The 18,409-nt window shown below is 43.9% G+C and overlaps 1 protein-coding gene across 1 annotated transcript in view; it reads right to left on the reverse strand.

Annotated features, from left to right (window-relative positions):
- Positions 1–6,640: 6,640 nt before the first annotated feature.
- pdhx (pyruvate dehydrogenase complex component X) overlaps positions 6,641–18,409 on the reverse strand; it is a 164,799-nt gene continuing 153,030 nt past the window's right edge. The window contains exons 10-11 of the mRNA XM_055649760.1: positions 13,115–13,179; positions 6,641–6,968 (exon numbers count right to left, since the gene is read on the reverse strand). Coding sequence (XP_055505735.1) covers positions 6,704–6,968; positions 13,115–13,179 — 330 coding nt within the window. The 3' untranslated portion in view covers positions 6,641–6,703. The remainder of the gene's footprint in view (positions 6,969–13,114; positions 13,180–18,409) is intronic.

Genomic DNA, 18,409 nt, shown 5'->3' on the forward strand with positions numbered 1-18,409 from the left:
GAACTTCCTCTATTCAATTAAATATTAACACTGTGTAGGAGACCAGAGGTGTAATTGACAAAACCATTGAGACAATCAAGGTATTGTGGTTCCTAACAGATTAACTAATTAATAAAACAACCTCTTCAGTGAAACATGAAAGGAACTGGTAGCTGTCCTGTTTACCTGCTCTCTGCAGGCAGTGTCTGGGTACCGGTTGTGGGCTTGCTTGCTGGAGCAACTTGCACCTCAGAGACGCAGTGTAAATTGTAGGCTGGGGTTCCACTGCTGTCCTGAGAGAGTGCTGAGCAGTTGGAAGTGCTGGATTGAGATAAGATGTTTGTCTGACGAGTTGCCTCATTGCTCAGACAGTGTAAAGGCTCCCACAGTTGGATTACAAAACAGATCAGGTAGATCTTCCAGTCCTGAAAAATGTTTACCCCTGACCACAGCCCTCAACTTCATCTGTTGCTGATCACGTTGCTGCTTGATCTGCCCCAATTGGGAGCCGCACTGCCAAGAACAGTGACTACACATGGAACAGATGTCAATCGGTCTTGAATCACTTCGGGACATTGTGAAAGAGCCTCGCTGGGTGAATGTCCTTCTTTAACACTTCAGGCAGAGCCGATAAGTGTTGGAAATACCAAACATTCAGGCTACTCGAATAATACTGGATCATGAAGGAAAGGCACCAGTAACTCAGCTGCTGCAAGTTTTATATTTTAAGAATACACTTTATACAGCAAAAAATATAAATAAGAAATTCAAAAACAGTGCTGAGCCTACACACATTCCATGTCTTTGGACTATGCATTCATAGTATTATTGGGTTTGTATATACAGTACATTGTTGCATACTGTCTTCTGTAACATGCATCATTTATCACTATCTTGTATGACATGTCCAATTTATGTATAATTTATGTTTTGAGTGTTATCTGAGTCTTTGTGCCTGTGATACAAACTATACATGTTTCGAGAGGCTCTTACCAAGGCTTAGCCAATTTGTCTGCAGAAGGACCCTGGATTGCAGTTCTTACCCACAAAACGTTTGTATTGGCTGAACTAATCTTCAGTGCATACCTCAGCAGGTACTCCTGCAGCCTAGAACGTTGCCAGTCAGCAGCATTCCCTTGCACACATCTCGCTGTACTGGTGGACTAACACATTTTGGACAGACCAAAGAGCATCTTTCACCAAATTGATGATCATCCACCAGCACTTGATGTCTATCTCTGTATGGATCAGTCAGTTGGACAGAAAGTCCTCTATTACGCAGCTGCTCAGATTAACTTTGTCGAGGGTCCTTGCATCCTTTTCAATTCCGCCCCCAATTTCTCTCATCTCTTATTTCATCCCATCGCATAGCACCCATGCCAAGGAAGTGCATTGGGAGTGAAATTCTGACTATGCCAGAACACCTAATGGGAGGACCACTCTACTGCCAACCAAGCTTGTATGTGAGTTTTGGTAATGAGGCATTCTGCAAATGGTTTGGACAGTCTGTGTGGAAGGTTCCTTCATGTCCTTCTCTCACACAATGTTCTAACTTTTTCATGAAGGACTAGTGGTGCAGCAATGTCAAGAGTGGGGCCAGGACCATCCCTCACAACACTGGTAGATCTTGCCATGTAGTGACACTTGGTGTCTGTGTACTTTACGTTTACGTACAGCTTGACGCAGCACATACAAAGGTGGCCATCAGGATGAGGTCGATGTTGAACATACTTGTTCCTCTGTTGTCTGGGGACTTGTTCATTGTAGTTCGTTGGACAGGTTTTCCACTTTGGATCCCTAGATGAAATGGAACATGGCTCTGATGACTGTTTTCCGCAGCATAGGAGTGGTGGGGGGTAGGTGGGTCATACCTGGGCACGTGCAGCAACACTGATGACAAAGTTCTTTTCAGTCGTGTAAAGGGAATGCTTCCTCCACAGTCCCAATTTTCAATGAGCTGTGCCTCTGCGCTCCAGCCTATTTTTATTGCACACCTCGGTCTCTCTAAACTAGATACCCAACTTCTTCAACAGTCGGATGTGGTGATGAAGGGAATGTAGGGCCTGTCTGGACAGTTAACGAAGAGCATAACCTCACTCTTCCTCTGGTCGACTCTGGCTTCTGATGGCTGCTCACATTGGTCACAAGTGCTGATTTAGCTGTGAACTGACCTTGGACCTGAGTAGAAGACAGTGACCTCATCCATGTACGTGAAAGCTTTTTTCTCAGTTCCCCAAATATCTGGGATCATCATCCTTCTTATGCCCGCATCCTTTCTGATGAATTTTCACATACAAAGTACTTCCTGTTTCTTTAATTATGGGTGTTGCCTCTGTCTGTCGGGACCCAAGGAATACTGCCCTTCTGTCTCTGTGAAGTTTGCATGATCTCTCTGGTGACTGTGTGGGTTTCATCAATGTACTCTGGTTTCCTCCTATATCCCAAAGATGTGCGTGCTGGTAGGTTAATCAGTCACTGTAATTTCCCCTGGCTTGTGGGTGAGTGGTAGAGACGAGGGAGCTTTATTGAGAATTGAAGGGAATAAAATGGGATTAATGTAAGATTAGGGCAAATGGGTGGTTAATGGTGGCTGTGGACGAATGGGCCGAGGGGGCCATTTCCTTGCTGTATCCCTCCTTCTGACCAATAATTGAGGAAGAGAATGCATAGGGTGGTAGATGGGGTGCCAATCAAGTGGGTTACTTTATCTTGCATGATGCTGAGCTTCTTGAGGGCTACTTCCACCCAGGCAACCAGAGAGTATTCTATAACGCACCTGACGTGTCAGGATGTGAACGTACTTATCGTAGTTTGCTCAGTCTCTCACCAGCTCTTACATTAACATTGACTCAGGGTTCTAATTAACATTAGTCAGGGTTCTTTGATGCCATGCTCTATCCAGTTGAGTTTCCTTCAGTGATGCTGATAGCATGTTGATAGTTCAGAACCTGGTGGCGGCAAAGCTATTGAATGTCAAGAGTAGGTTATGAGGCTCTCTTTGAATTTACGCCCTCTAATTGTAGACTGCCCTACAACGGGGAAGAAAACAATGGCTATTCACCTTATCACTGCCCTCATCTATCTATATACATTAAAACAGCTATTCACCTTATCACTGCCCTGATCTATCAATATACTATTAAAACAGTGTGTGTGTGTGTGTGTGTGTGTGTGGGCGTATGTCAGATTCAGCCTTTGATTTTTTGGGTCCGCCTGCACCGCGCACTGAATCTCCGTCATTTTTTCCATTTCGCTAGTTCATTCACTTTTACATTCACTGACGCGCTCCTCAAAACATTTGGACATATTTATGTACACGTTTTTTAATAAAATCCTCCACCCCCCCACTCACTCATTTTGTCGCCTCCTGCTGGCCAGCGACCATAACGGCTGCTCACGTCCGGCTCTGCTCCAAAAACGCTGACATTTTTCCCAACCGCTGGTGCTTTAGGGGGAACAGCCAGCGTGACAGAGCCGGCGTCTCCGAAGTGCCGAGGATGCGAGGCTTCACTGTCTTTCTTTCGTTTCCATTTCGCCGCTTTCACTAACTTTACCGTCAGCGGCACTTGACAACTTCAGATCCCACAGCAGCAGTGACCGATGAAGGCAATGGTGCCACCTTTTAAGTTTAGTGATAGTTAAGAGATACAGCGTGGAAACAGGTCCTTCTCCCCGAGTCTGTGCTCCTTCACCAGCACCCCCCCCCCCGTACTCCTGTACGTCTAAAGCACGTTCGGTGGTCACGGGGAGACCAAACCCAACAGGGTCTGCACTTGGTCTAGTATAGCAACTCTAAAACTCTCATCTTGTTTGTTATTATGTCTGTGATTCTGTCTGTCTATCTGTGTGTCTGTGTGTGTCTGTCCGTAGTGTGATCCTGAAATTATGCCAAAACGATACAGTTTGCTCACCATTGTCTTGTGGTGTGTTTTATCAAGCTTTGTTCAGAGTGATGTTATACTTTACAAGTTATTCACATTTTAAATTGTGAACATTTTACTTTTCACTTAAAAAAATTAACCAAAAACTCTGACGTTCTTGAGTGGCTTGTCTAGTTAAATCTCTGGTTGGTGGTGACTCTGGTTATTGGGAACTCAGTGATGGTAAATGCCATGGTAGTTAAGGGTAGGTAACATTGTTCTCTCTTGTTGGAGATGGTTATTGCATCGTCTTTCCGGGACATCAATATTTCTCGAACCTATAAACCTGTCCCAAAAGACGCTTCTTTTCCGCAAATTTGTAAGTCAAGTGTTGCTCATTTAAGTGGAAATAGCATTGAGAGTTTAGGAGGTTGACAAGATGTAAGGTCATGAGAGAAATGAGAGATGCACAAAAAAGCAAGAGCTCAGAGGTTGGTATACAGTGTTAAATTTAACAATGCACAGGGAGGTGGTGGAAACAGCAGACTACTTCTTGTTCCTGGCATCTTTACTTTCCCGTGGTAAGGTTGGGGGAAGGCAGCAGAATGGGTTTCAGTGAAGTGAATTAAATTTGAAGTAATCATGTTTGCATTCCAGGACGGTCCTAAAATAGCATATGGTCTTGGCAGAGGAGAGGAAACCATGGAGCTTGACCAGCCAGATCTGGCCATGGTCTTCTTTGGGCTGTAGCTGTGGTACAAGACTCGTGGCTTTCATAGAGGACTTGCTGCGATCTCATGCTCAGAAATAAATAAAATTATATGTGGGACAGGATGTAAACAGCCACTGTTTAGTCTGCTCTATAACTACCCTGTTTATCACAGTCAGTCAATGGTACCCAGGCTTCGAGGAAACAACGTTCCCTGTTCATATAAACGCATCTCTGATTGTTGCGAAGAGTCCTGGCAAACAGTCAGCATCCGTCCTCTCTGAATTACCCACTGCTCACATAAAGCTCTGGAGTTTTGTCAGGATGGAATGACGAATAGATGGAACGAGAACTGAAAAGAATATGGGCCATCATCCAAAAAGGATGTACAACTAACTTATCTGGCTGGCCTCCTGGAACTGCACAGCAGGTCAACACTGTACAGTGCACCCAGCACCACTTATCAATGCACAACACTGTGGGCCAGGTGAAGTCAAACAGCTTTACTGAATATGAACAAATGGTATCTGAAGGTAATAGTGCAATGTCATATAATGTGCAAATTCAATATACACTTACTTTGTGTACAATACAACTTAACATAAGCTGCAGAAATACTATTCCTTGACTCACTGAACTTTATATATTTTCTTCCCTGCTTACACTTATGTTTAAAAACCTAGTGCAATCTCTGCTTTAGTTTAGAAAATGCCATCCTGCTCTGACTCAACCTCAGAATAAATCGTTATTTTAAAATATGCATACATAAATTTAGTCAGTTCCTGCTAATGTTAGCTTTAGAATGATTGATATACTCTTGCACTTTCTAATCCAGAATTAATGAGTTAATAAAACAGCTACAAAAGGTCCAGTAGTAATTCACGTAAATTACAGCTTCTGTAATATGCCACTTTAGAGCAGGATTTGCCATAAACCTGGTTCCTTAATAGCAAATACAAATGCATTATAATTTGAACCCCCCATCTCTTTTACTTCTAGGATTACCATGGCAACAGAGTAATGTGATTCACTGTACCACCAATAATTTGTTCACAATGTTTGGAGCATGATTGACGAAGTCACCTTGTGGCTAGTCCCTGGGCACTATTTTCAGAGCTTTGTTTCTTACTTCACTACGTGGCAGAGATGTTATGAGAAACAAACTGCAAAAGGAGCCGATAAAAACGTATAAACAAAACTACCACTTTGTGACTCAGGATTTTTTGCAGCTGAGCTCCTGATGGAGAGTTACTTTGCATTGGCAGGAAGTATTTCAAAAACGTTGAACATGCAGCCTATCCCATCACATAGCTGAAGAGAGACTCAAGCTGTTTAGGATTGAAAAGTGGAGGGATTTCCTCATGCATAGTTTGCTAAACCTTTGGCATTCTCTCTCAAAAACTACATTTGGAAGTGATCTTTTCTGGATATTAAAGGAATCAAGGAAAATAAAGATAGGGCATTGAGGTCGAAGCGGAATCTTATTATTGAATTGTGGGGCAGATTTGAAAGGCTGGATGTCCAACTCCAGCTATTTCTTATAACCCTATAATACCCACTTTCAATGCATCTGACCCCAGAGTGTCAATGGCCTGTCCCACTTGGGGGTCATTTGCGCGACATCATTTACGAATCACAACGCACGCGTCATGATGCGCTCGTGATGCACGCATGGTGCACATTACCCACGCATGGTGCGTGGTGACATAGGCAGTGACGCGCGGTCCCCCCAGGATTTTGGGATGTACAAAATCTTTGCGTACCATCTGCGTGACATGCAAATGACGCCCAAGCGGGACAGGCCCTTAAGGCATATTGCAGGGTTTGTCAGCCAAGAGCCATAATTGTTCACTTCTAGTTTTGTACTTCAAATATGTCTGAACTCATAAGTCTTCTCCCTTTGCCTGTTGGCCTCATGCATCTCCCCCTGAACAGAAGACAAATGCCTGGTCAAGCAGTGTTGATAATGAAGAGACAAAAATATCGATCCACTGAAATAAATAACAGGTGTAAGCTTTATTTGCCTTTGCATACCTGTAACGCCTAGGTAGATTTACATTCCCTGTAACATTGTAGACTCTCTATGCTGTGCGTTCTGTGATACCTCTCTGTTTCATGCCAAATCCCCGGTAAGGTGAAGTTTGCAAGAGGTAGGCTAGAACAAAGCCAGTCGGGTTGGGTTCTCCAGGTTGAGCCTGAAGTTCTCCAAAAACTTAGAAGCAAGTTCATCGTCTACGACTCGGCTGTCACTGGACAGAGTGACCATCATCATTTCCTTGCGGAAGAGGCTGTGGTTACCATCATCGTCTTCAGAGACAGCCAGATCATGGCGCAGTCGCCCAATGGCCAGGATACAGGCCTGAGGGGGGTTAATCACCGCAATGAATTCGTTGATGCCGAACATTCCCAAATTGGAAATACTGAAAGGAAAACAGACAGTTTAATTTCTGCTGCACTTCTGACACCAAGCCATGTGCTCTCTGTTCCTGCCCCTGACCACATCAGCAGATTCTTGTTGGCAGTTCCTTATCCGATTCAGTTACCTGTCCGCCTCATGGGAGTCACCTATCTGTTGGCTCTGTTCCCCTGAAGTACTGCTGCCGAATAAGAGTTTGAATATTGTGCTCATCCATGTCACCCCATAATTAAATAAACAAAATGTAACAAGTATGATGGCCCCTGAAGACATGACCTGCTTTTTTTCTCACCTTTTTTCCACTAATCCCAGCTTTATTCGTTTCTTATTTATTCCGGACGGTGAGGGAAGAAGGTATAGCCGTCAATGGAAAAGGCGATAATATATTACCAATTATTTCCCGTGAGTCCTTTCCATCTATTTGGCCAAGAATCAAATGCATGCTTAGTTCCAATTGGTGGTGTGTGGTTCGTAGAATATTACTTGATCTTTCATCAGATGATGGGTTTGTTATCATTTCAAAGTTCCTAACATTGCCAAGTTATGCAAAACTCCATCTGCAATATTAGATATTCATTTGGGTTTAATTTTTCCAAGAGAGAATTGTGTTCTGATTTAATTTTACTTCTTAATGGCCTGCCAACATTTTTTCAATAACAGTCATAATATTTTAGTATTCAACATGGTGTTCAAAAGGCAGATCTGTGAAAGCAGCTAAGATTGAGCAGAAATGTAGATAGGTTGGCTTGGCTGGTGAGTAAGTTTGCAGACAACGCCAAGATTGCTAGTGTTACACAGTATAGAAAGCTGTCAAAATACACAGCTACAAAAATGGGAAATGGTAGATGGAGTTTGAGCCATAGATAGAGTCATACAGAGTGGAAATAAGCCCCTTCAGCCAAACTTGCCCAACGACAACCATCATGCCTCATCTTCACTAGTCCCATCTCTCTGTGTTTGGCCCATATCACGCTAATAGTTAGATATAGCTCTTTGGGCTAACGGAATCAAGGGATATGTGGAAAAGACAGGAACGGGTTACTGATTTGGATGATCAGCAATGATCATATTGAATGACTGTGCTGGCTCGAAGGGACTATTCCTGCACCTATTTTCTATGTCCAAATGCCTTTTAAATGTTGTGATAGTACCTGACTCAACTACTTCCTCTGGCAACTTGTTCTATATACCTATCATCCTTTGAGTAATAAAGTTGTCCTTTGGGTTCCTATTAAATATATCTCCCCCCCCCATCACCTTACATCTATGCTTCTTGATTCCCCTGCTCTGGGTAATAATGTGTGCATTTACCCTATCTATTTCTCTCATGATTTTATACACCTCTATAAGATCACTCCTCAGCCTCCTGTGCTCCTGTGAATAAAGTCCTAGTCTGCTCAACCTCTCCCTATAGCTCAGGCCCTTTAGCCCCGGCAACATCCTGCAGCCTTTTGAGCTTATTTATTTCCTCTAACTGGGTGACCAAAACAGAATACAATACTGAAAATGTGGGCTCATGTCTATATGTCTCATGTCTGAAAATGTCTGTAACGTGACCTCCCAACCTCTATACTCAATACTCTGACTGATGAAGGCAATGTGCCGAAAGCCTTCTTGTCCATCCTATCTACTTGTGATGTCACTTCCATCTGCAGACTTACTAATCATGCCTTGTACCTTCTCATCCAAACCATTGATATAGATGTCAAACAGCAATGGGCTCTGCACCGAACCCTGAGGCACTTCACTAGTCACAGGCCTCAAGTCCATGAAACAACCTTTCACCATCATCCTCTGCTTTCTTCCATCAAGCCAATTTTCTATCCAGTTGGCTTTCTCTCCTTGGATCCCACCTTCCAGAACAGCCTACCATGTGCAACTTTGTCAAATGCCTTGCTGAAGTCCATACAGGGTCTACAACTGCCCTCATTAACCTCTTCGGTCACATCTTTAAAAAAACTCAATCAGATTCATGAGATGTAATCTCCCGAATACAATGTTTTGACTATCTCTAATTAGCCCCAGTCCATCTAAATGCATGTATATCTTATCCCTCAGAATACTTTCTAGTAATTTTCCAACCACAAATGTCAGACTCACTGTAATTCCCAGGTGTTTCCCTGCACTTCTTCAATAGAGGTCCAACATTTGCCACCCTCCAGTCTTCTGGCACCTCACCCGTATACAATGATGACTCATAAATCTCAGCCAGGGCGCCTGCAATTTCGCCTCTATCTTCCCAAGTATCCTCAGATGTATCTGATCAGGCCTGGGAGATTTTTTCTACCTTCATAAGCGTTAAAACCTTCAGCACCCCTCAACCATAATGCTGACTGCCCTCAAGCCCCATCCATTGACTGCTCCATGTTTCACGGTCATCATGTCGTTCTCCACGGTAAATACAGTGAAGTACACATTGATGACCGTGCCAATCTCCTGTAGGTTCATACAGAGTTGACGGCTTTGATTCCTGATGGGCCCCATTCTCTTTCTGGTCACACTTTTCCCTTAATCTATATACTAAAAGTCTCATCTTGACCACTTCCTGTCTGCGCTGTATATTGATTTTAGAAAAAACGCTACCCTGTAATCGCTATGATGTTTGGCCATCTTAGTCACAGTCCTCCTCTGCTGGGGCAGCCCAGAGCATTTTTCCGATCGATGGGAAAAAAAAAAGTTATGAGTGTTTAAAAAATCTTGAGATCAGCTGATTGGTCCTCTCGCCTGTCAATCACCATGATGAAGGTAACGCCCCTTCCGGGGGGGTTGGGGGGGGGGGGCCTATAAAACCCCGGATGCCAGTCACTCTGGAAGATCGCGTGGGAGAGGCCACAACTGTGATTCTAAGCTGTGGATCAACTGAACTGTGAGTCTGCAATGTACTTGCAATAAATGATTTGTTTGCCCTTAATGAAAATGAAATGAGTTGTTTTGCCTGCCTTTTGCTTGAAATTGTAATGGAAATAGAAATGAAATGAAAATGCAATGAGCTGTTTGGCCTGCCCTGTGCTTGAAACTGCAATGGAAATGGAAATGAAATTGCAATGAGCTGTTTGGCCTGCCCAGTGCTTGAAACTGCAATGGAAAGGGAAATTGAAATGAAATTGCAATGAGCTTTTGGGCCTGCCCTTTGCTTGAAACTACAATGGAAATGGAAATGAAAATGCAATGAGCAGTTTGGCCTGCCCTGTGCTTGAAACTGCAATGAAAAAGAAATGCAATGAGCTGTTTGGCCTGCCCTGTGCTTGAAACTGCAATGGAAAAGGAAATGAAATGAAAATGCAATCAGCTGTTTGGCCTGCCCTGTGCTTGAAACTGTAATGGAAATGGAAATGGAAATGGAAATGAAAATGCAACCAGCTGTTTGGCCTGCCCTGTGCTTGAAAGTGAAATGGAAATTAAAATAAATCAGCTGTTTGGCCTGTCTGAAACCACTAATTTGACTATCGAGTCTACACCGCCATTCAATCATGGCTGATCTCTGCCACCTAATCCCATTTTCCTGCCTTCTCCCATAACTCTAGACACCCGTTCTAATCAAGAACTTGTCTATCTCTGACTTAAAAATATTCACTGATTTAGCCTCCACAGCCCTCTGTGGCAATGAGTTCCACAGATTAATTACCCTCTGACTAAAGAAGTTCCTCCTCACCTTTTTAAAAGAGCACCATTTAATTCTGAAGCTATGACTATAGACTCTCCCATCAGTGGAAACATCCATTTCCACATCCACTTTATCTATGCCTTTCTTCATTCTGTAAGTTTCCCGTGCAGTTAAGGTGCAACACATCCCTCTTGTACAGGTCACCTCTGCCCCAGAAGAGATCACCATGGTCCAGAAATCTAAATCCCTGTCCCTTGCACTCCTCAGCCACATATTAATCTCCTCTATTTTCCTGTTCCTACCCTCACTAGCACGTGGCATTGGAAGCAATCCAGATATCACTACCCTGGAGGTCCAGCTTTTTAGCCTTTTACATAACACCCTATACTAATATTGCAGTACCACATTCCTTTACCTTGGAGGCACCCTGGACCTTGGTACCAGGGAGACAGTACACCATCCTGGAGTCTTGACTGCTGCCACTGAATCTCCTGTCTGCACCATAACTAAAGATTCACCTACAACTATGGCTCTGCCTGATGTTACCCTCCCCTGCTGTGACTCAGAGCCAGCTTTAACTAGAGCCAATGTGAGGTGGTGGACTTTGGGGAGGTCAAATGTAGGGGGAAAGTATACAATTTATGGCAAGACCCTTAACAGCATTAATGTATAGTGGGATCTTGGGTCCAAGTCCATAGCTCCCTGAAAGCGGCAACGCAAGTAGATAGAGTGGTAAAGAAGATATATGCTTGCTCTCGTTGATTGGGGCATTAAGTACAGGAGTCAGGAAGTCACAATGCAGTTTTATAGGACTTTGGTTAGGCCAGTATTTGGAGTATCGCATGCTGTTCTGGTCAACCGTTTACAGGAAGGATGTCGAAGATTTGGCAATGATGCAGAAGAGGTTTGCCAGAATACTGCCTGGATTAGAGGGTAATAGCCATAAGGAGAGATTGAACTTGTATTGTTAGCTCTGGAATACCTGAGGGTGAGGGGAGACCTCATAGAATCACACAAAATTATGAGAAGCATTATTAGGATAGATAGAACCTTTTGACACCCCATGGTGGAAATGTCAAAGACGAGAAGGCAGAAAGTTCAACGTGAGAGGGGCAAAGTTTAAAGGTGATGTGCACGGCAAGTCTTTTACATGAGATAATGAGATCATTTACTTTGCAATCATGTTCAGCACAGATCTTGTGGGCCGAAGGGCCTGTTCCTATGCTGTACGTTCATATTCAGGATTTGGATAAGATTAGCTCTGTGCACTGACACAATAGACTGATTCACCAAATTTGCCAAGGCATAGACAGTGAGACATTGGGAGGTGTTCAAAGAATGTGAAAAAAACAATTTACATCCCTTAACTTAGATCACTGGGCAAATGCATACCAACACAAATCTGGTGTAAACATTCCTGCAGCCCATTGACCTAATTCTTCACATGCCAGAAGTAACTGCTTCCATCCAGGTTCTGACTGCAATCTTAAAGATGGTCATTGTCCTCCTTAACAACCCACCTTGCTAATTTCACGCAGGAAGTTTGCGTCTGGATGTCTGTAGAGACCACTATACTTTCTAATTTCGAGCAAAACGCCTAGTGCTGGAGGAACGCTGTGGGTAGACAGCTTCTATGGAGGGAATGGACAGGCAACATTTCGGGTCGGATCCTTCTTCAAACTAGGAGGGTCTCAAGTCTGAAGAAGGGTGTCAAGCCAAAAAGTCCCTCATCCATTCCACCACAGATGCTGCCTGGCCCACTGAGTTTCTCCACGTCTTTGTGTTTAGCTCAAGATTCCAACATGATTGGGGAGATGACCACTATATAACATTTTCAAATGTGATGCAGCATGGAAAATTCCAGTGTTTCAGTGCTGTGGTTTATATCACTTGTATCTAATTTGTGGCTGTACATTCTGTTCGCAGTGAGAATGCTCTCTATCCATTGGAGTCTCATCTGTTTCAGTAGATAAGTGATGTGAACTCTACAAATGGTTTGAGCTACGATTCACTTTTGATATTACATCCAGTCAATATCAAGAATAGGTTAATATCTCTGTACTACCTTATGTACTGAGAAGTGTCAACGTCAAAACTATGTTAGCACAAGACCCCAGTGCTTGAGTTTAAAGGACTTACAGTTAGAAATTTGCTTCTGTAAATAGTCAACACAGGTTAAAACATGCACTACATTTTATACTGCTTATGTAGCCCACATATAGTTGGATATTTGTGTTACTTTGGCATACAGCTGGCATCAGGGTTTGCAAGGCACCTTTGCTGGTGGATTACCAAACACCAATCACCCAGACAACTTGCAGTACATACAAAGTATGCGTCATTCTGGTAACGCTACAAACTTGCAGAATGGCTCAACACTTAGTGTGAGCGAGCCAATAAAGGAACAAGAACAAAAGTGAAAGAGCAGGATTGCAGAATTAAAGGACTTGCCCTGACTTCACACACTGCATGACTCCCATTACTTTATAATTCCACAACCACAACAAAGAATGATGGAAATAAAATTCAGAATCACTGTATTTTACCTGAATGAGCCTCCCTGATACTCCTCGGGGAGCAATTTTCCTGCTTTTGCTTTCTTTGCAAGAACCTGGAAGGAAATTATAAACACAGCTGTCAGTTCACTTCCTGGTACTTCTAAAGTACAGTATGTGCTACCGCAAGAATTCCACAGCAACCAAAGAGCAAAATGTTCATCCATGTAACATCAGTATCATCACAAGCTTCTTGTGAAGACCATTTGCTCAGCCAACTAACAAACTGAAAGCAGTCATGTAGTAATGCCCCTTTCACACTTAGGAAACCTGAACGGAAACCTCTGGAGACATTGTGCCCCACCCAATGTTTCCGTGCGGTTCCCGGAGGTTTTTGTCAGTCTCCCTACCTGCTTCCACTACCTGCAACCTCCAGCAACAACCCGCAACCTCCGGGAACCGCACGGAAACCTTGGGTGGGGCGCAAAGTCTCCAGAGGTTTCCGTTCAGGTTTCCTAAATGGGACAGGGGCATAACTAACAAAGGAGAAAAAAAACGAGGAGAGCTTCCATCTCTAAATGTCAGAAAACTGAATTGAAAATAAACTCAATTAGTGATTTTGGTGAAAAATATGTGCACTGTTTAGCTGTCGAAGATGCAGACTGAACTGGACATTGACCACCAGGGTCAATGGTTTTCATTTTCCTTAGTCATCCGGAATAATAATAATAATAGCATAAGAGCAGAGAGCTTGGAACAAAAAGAGGTCTCCTTCATTCCACAAGCAGTTAAGGTCATGATCAATCTGTTCTGGGTCTCAACCCACTCTCCTACCACTTTCACATAATCCCCTATACGTCAAGGGTCCAAAAACATTGAATGTACTCCATCCTTCGGCTTCCACAGCTCTCTGTGGGAAAGAATTCTGAAGGCTCTTGAACGTTGTTGAGAAAACTCTGCATCTCCAACCTGAATGTAACCCTATATTCTGAAACTTTGCTCTTAGTTGTCAATTCACCTCATAAATAGAAACATTCCCTCAGTCCGTACCCTATTTATCCCCTCAGAAGCTTATATGATCATTCTTCTGAATCCCAACCCACATAAACGTTCCCCTTAAGACAACCATTCGGTTCCAACATTGCCAAAGGAGGACTGAGAATAATGATGAATGGGGAGCAGACAAGGAAAAACAAACTTGAAGAAGGGTCTCGACCCGAAACGTTGCCCATTTTCTTCGCTCCATAGGTGCTGCCTCACCCGCTGAGTTTCTCCAGCATTTTTGTCTTCCTTGTCTAACATAATTTATGGCTCCCATTGATTTCAAGTATTATAATAAAAACATCAAATTCTGGAGATAAAAATTAGAATCATGAATTTTCCTGAATGGGTCCACATAAAATTACTCAAGTAACAACTACCGCGCAGTTTGCTCCCACCCTCCTCCACTCCCCACCGACCACAATTATCTGGAACCTTTTTTATTAAATGCATGCAATGTATGGATATCCTTTCCAAAATAAGAACACAAAATCTGTACACATCTGTTCAGTAAAAATCAGACTACTGGAGAAATGCAGTGGATCAGGCAGCATCTGCAGAAGGGAAGGTGGTTCAGGTCAGGACACTGGCTTCATCTGTGCTCCCTACAGTTGCAGCAAGACTTTCGTACTTTCATACATATTTGTAATTAAGGCCATTGTTCCAATTACTTCCTTAATCATCTGTTTCACATTCACACTGACTGTATATTGATTCTTCAAAGTGGAAAGTTCAGTTGACTGGGTTTCCAAGTTCTACTCAATTCTGTGTTGTGATCCACCTTTCTCACTTCCCTCACATCCACCGACCCACTCTCCTCGATCACACCCAATCCTCGACCCGTGGCTGCACTAACGACTTGTGGCCACATGGCCATTAAAAACCCCAGTTTTGCAACTGTCCCATGAGTGGACAACATGTCCCGAGGCCCTGTTGACCACATTGGGCTGATGGCTTTTCACAGCACAGGAAAAGCAGTGGCATTTAAGAAACTGTTGACTGGTCACTCACAGGTTACGAACACCTAGGTTATGTGCAGCATGCGCATAAGAACAAGCATTTGGGAGACCGGTGGGATGGATCTGCCAGCTGCGATGCGGCTGCAGACATCTATTGCCGTGTGGGAACTTGGTTCATGATAATATTTGAATGATTGAAATAAACATGCCCGCTTTAATTGCTTGTTGCTATTGGTTGGCCTATGTTTTTATTTAAATACTAGACCAAGGGGGACCAATTGGCATCCCTGCCCTATCCACTGGCATTACTCCAACTTGCAGGCGCGTCTAGAGAGAGGGGGGGGGTAGGTAGAGAGTGAGGGGGGCAGGGGGAGAAGGGAGGGGGATGGGAGGGGGAGAAAGGGGGGGGAGAGAGGTGGGGGGGAGAGAGGGGGGGGGAAGAGAGAGGGGGGGTGAAGAGAGGGGGGGGGGGGGGGAGAGAGAGGGGGGGAGAGAAGGAGAGGAGAGGAGAGGAGGGCGAGGGGGGGGGGGGGGGGGAGGGAGAGAGGGGAGAGGGAGAGAGAGAGAGGGGGGGAGAGAGGGAGGGAGAGAGAGGGGGGAAGGAGAGGAGGGAGAGAGAGAGAGGCAGGGAGGCCCGGGAGGGGGAGAGAGAGGGAGGAGAGAGCGAGAGAGAGGGGGAGGAGAGGAGAGAGGGAGGAGGGAGAGGGGGGTAGAGAGAGAGAGAGAGTGGGGGAGGGAGAGGGGGAGAGAGAGAGAGAGGAGGGGGGAGGGGAGAGATAGGGAAGGGGGAGAGACACGAGCCGAGGCGCGAGCGGGAGAGCAAGTGTCAACCCAAGGAGCGCAGGTTGGGCCGAAACAGTCTGGGTGGGCTGCGGGCGTTCTTTGACCAAAGCTCTCGGCAGCTCTCGGGAAACCCGAGCTGAGGTGCAAGCGTGGAAAACAGTGCGCAGCGGGCCGCGAGGAGCAAAGCCATTGTGACGTCATCAGCTCGTTAACTTTAAAAAATATTTCAGATTTGTGAACAATTTTAATAAATAACTCAAGAAATAATAAATCAATTTTTCAGATAAGGCGATTTTTGACATCATGGCGTAAATCTCTCTCGGAATATGTAAACATTTCACCGTTAGCTTAGTCGTGTTTTCGTGGAGATGTGAATCACAGAAAAACACACAAATAAATAAATCCACATCCAAGATCATAATTATAATTTTATAATTATAGAGATGTTGCAGGCAGCCACATTTCCACCTTGCGAACTGTTGGGGTTACCAACAGTTCTCAGGAACGGAACCCCGTCATAAATCGAGGATGAACCTGCCAATTGATTTAAACATTCAAAAAAATAATTTAAAGAATAGAAAAAGATTAAAGAAACAAAACAAATTCTGTTATGTGAAATACAATGAAATTACAAAAAGCAATGAAAATAACTTAGTTGAGCTTACGGTCTAATTAATGTTGGGTGAATTATCAATGGGGCTGGTGTTAAATACATCAGCTATCGTTGGTGCAGAGCTGAAGAGCCATATACAAAATACAACTGGACCATTGACATTAAGTTATGAATCCAATGGCTTCAATGGTAACTCCATGGTCATAGTGAGGTTTGAAGTGCAGGTCTGATAACTGTGTTCTGTATACTTCTGTAATGTGCATGAGTTGAAAACAGGAATGTGCTGTGGAGAGGTGGAGGGGCAGGAACTGAAACATGATCCATCCAAATACTTTCCCGCCAACAAACTTTCCCTGGAAGCCCACTGGTTCTCAATTTTTCTTCCTAATGTTCTTCCTGTTACAATCTAAATTTCCTTAATCCATACACACAATTGCAGTTTATCAAATGCCTTACCATCTCCTTCAGCTAAATTTGGGAGGGGCCCCAATCTACTCCATTTGCTGTCTCACTCACACAGACATGTTGGCCCTGTTCTCGGCTTCCATGCCATGTCCTTCCGCCATTCCATTTCAGCTCTCCACAATATGAACTATATCTTCCTTCCTGGGAACCATTACCTCGTCCGTCATCTCAGCCTTCAGCCATCTTACGGACCAGGGGTGCATGATTCGGATCATTCACCTCTTTTCTTTCTAAGACAACTGATTAGGTAGATTGTATTTACTGTTCTCTCTCAGCAAAGTAGTTCAATCTACATGTGTGATTCCCATCCCTTGTACAGTTGGAAATACACGAGTAGATTAAATTAATTTGCAGAATGTCCTTTTCCTGATCTGAGCTGTGTTCTGGGATTCACCACATACGTTCCCTGGTGCTAAAGGCCCTTCAAAGGCATCAGCCCATATCTAGAGACCTGTGCCACTGCCAACTCTCCAACTTCACTCACACTGTGAATAGAGGGTTCTCTGTATCACGTATCTTACTTGTAATTCCCATGGTCGCACTAAGCTGCCTAATCTTTCTTTGATGTTTTCCACTGCAATGTGGGAGGTGATTATTGTTTACCATCCACCAATTTTCACCATCTACTCTCTAACTTTCAAAAGGCCTATCGTTGGGCTCCAACAACTCGAGTTGTACTTATGGTTCTGCTGCACATGCCTTGCCTCCTCCTTCCAAATGTTAAAGCTGTTTTTGAAGAAGCACTACAGCTTATTAAAGACTCAATTAATAAGGGTAAGGGTAATGCTGATTGCTGCTCTGTAATATACTGCAGACATACATCATTTAAAGAGCTCGAACAGCTCCTTTATCACAATGCCAGTTGACCTTTAGATGCTGTTTTATTAATTTGCAGAGGAAAGATGCTTTAATCTCCCTCAAATACAAATGTTATTCCCTCTTCTACTATCCACAGCCAATGAATACTGGCCATTGCCTTCATCAAGTCTTTCCTTTTCAAAATTACAAAAAAACACGGCAGCAATTTCCAACTGAAATAGTGCTACTTGAGAGGGCTTACACTAGACAGGCCGGGGAAGAGGGGGTGGGGGAGTGACATGTGAACAGAGTAGTAGCTCAGAGACTGTAAGGAGTGATGGGAAGGTGGAGATTAGGACCAGTAAGTAACAACGGAAGAACGGGAATGGCGAGGTGAAGGAATACGGTGATGCTGATGGGCTGAGGTGCCTTTATTTCAATGCCAGGAGTATTGTGGGGAAAACAGGTGAACAGAACCTGGATCGGTGCTTGGGATTATCATGTAGTGGCCAATGCAGAAACGTGGCTGCAAGAGGGACGTGACTGGCTGCTAAACATTCCCGGGTTTTGATTCTTCAGACGTAATTGAGAAGGCAAAAGAAGCACTCATAGAGGATATATTGGAAGGTTTATCTGCTGAGGCAATATGGGTAGACCTTATAAATAAGAAAGGTGTTAGAGTGAAAG

The sequence above is a fragment of the Leucoraja erinacea genome, chromosome 18, assembly GCF_028641065.1.
Source record: "Leucoraja erinacea ecotype New England chromosome 18, Leri_hhj_1, whole genome shotgun sequence".
In the NCBI taxonomy this organism is placed as follows: domain Eukaryota; kingdom Metazoa; phylum Chordata; class Chondrichthyes; order Rajiformes; family Rajidae; genus Leucoraja; species Leucoraja erinaceus.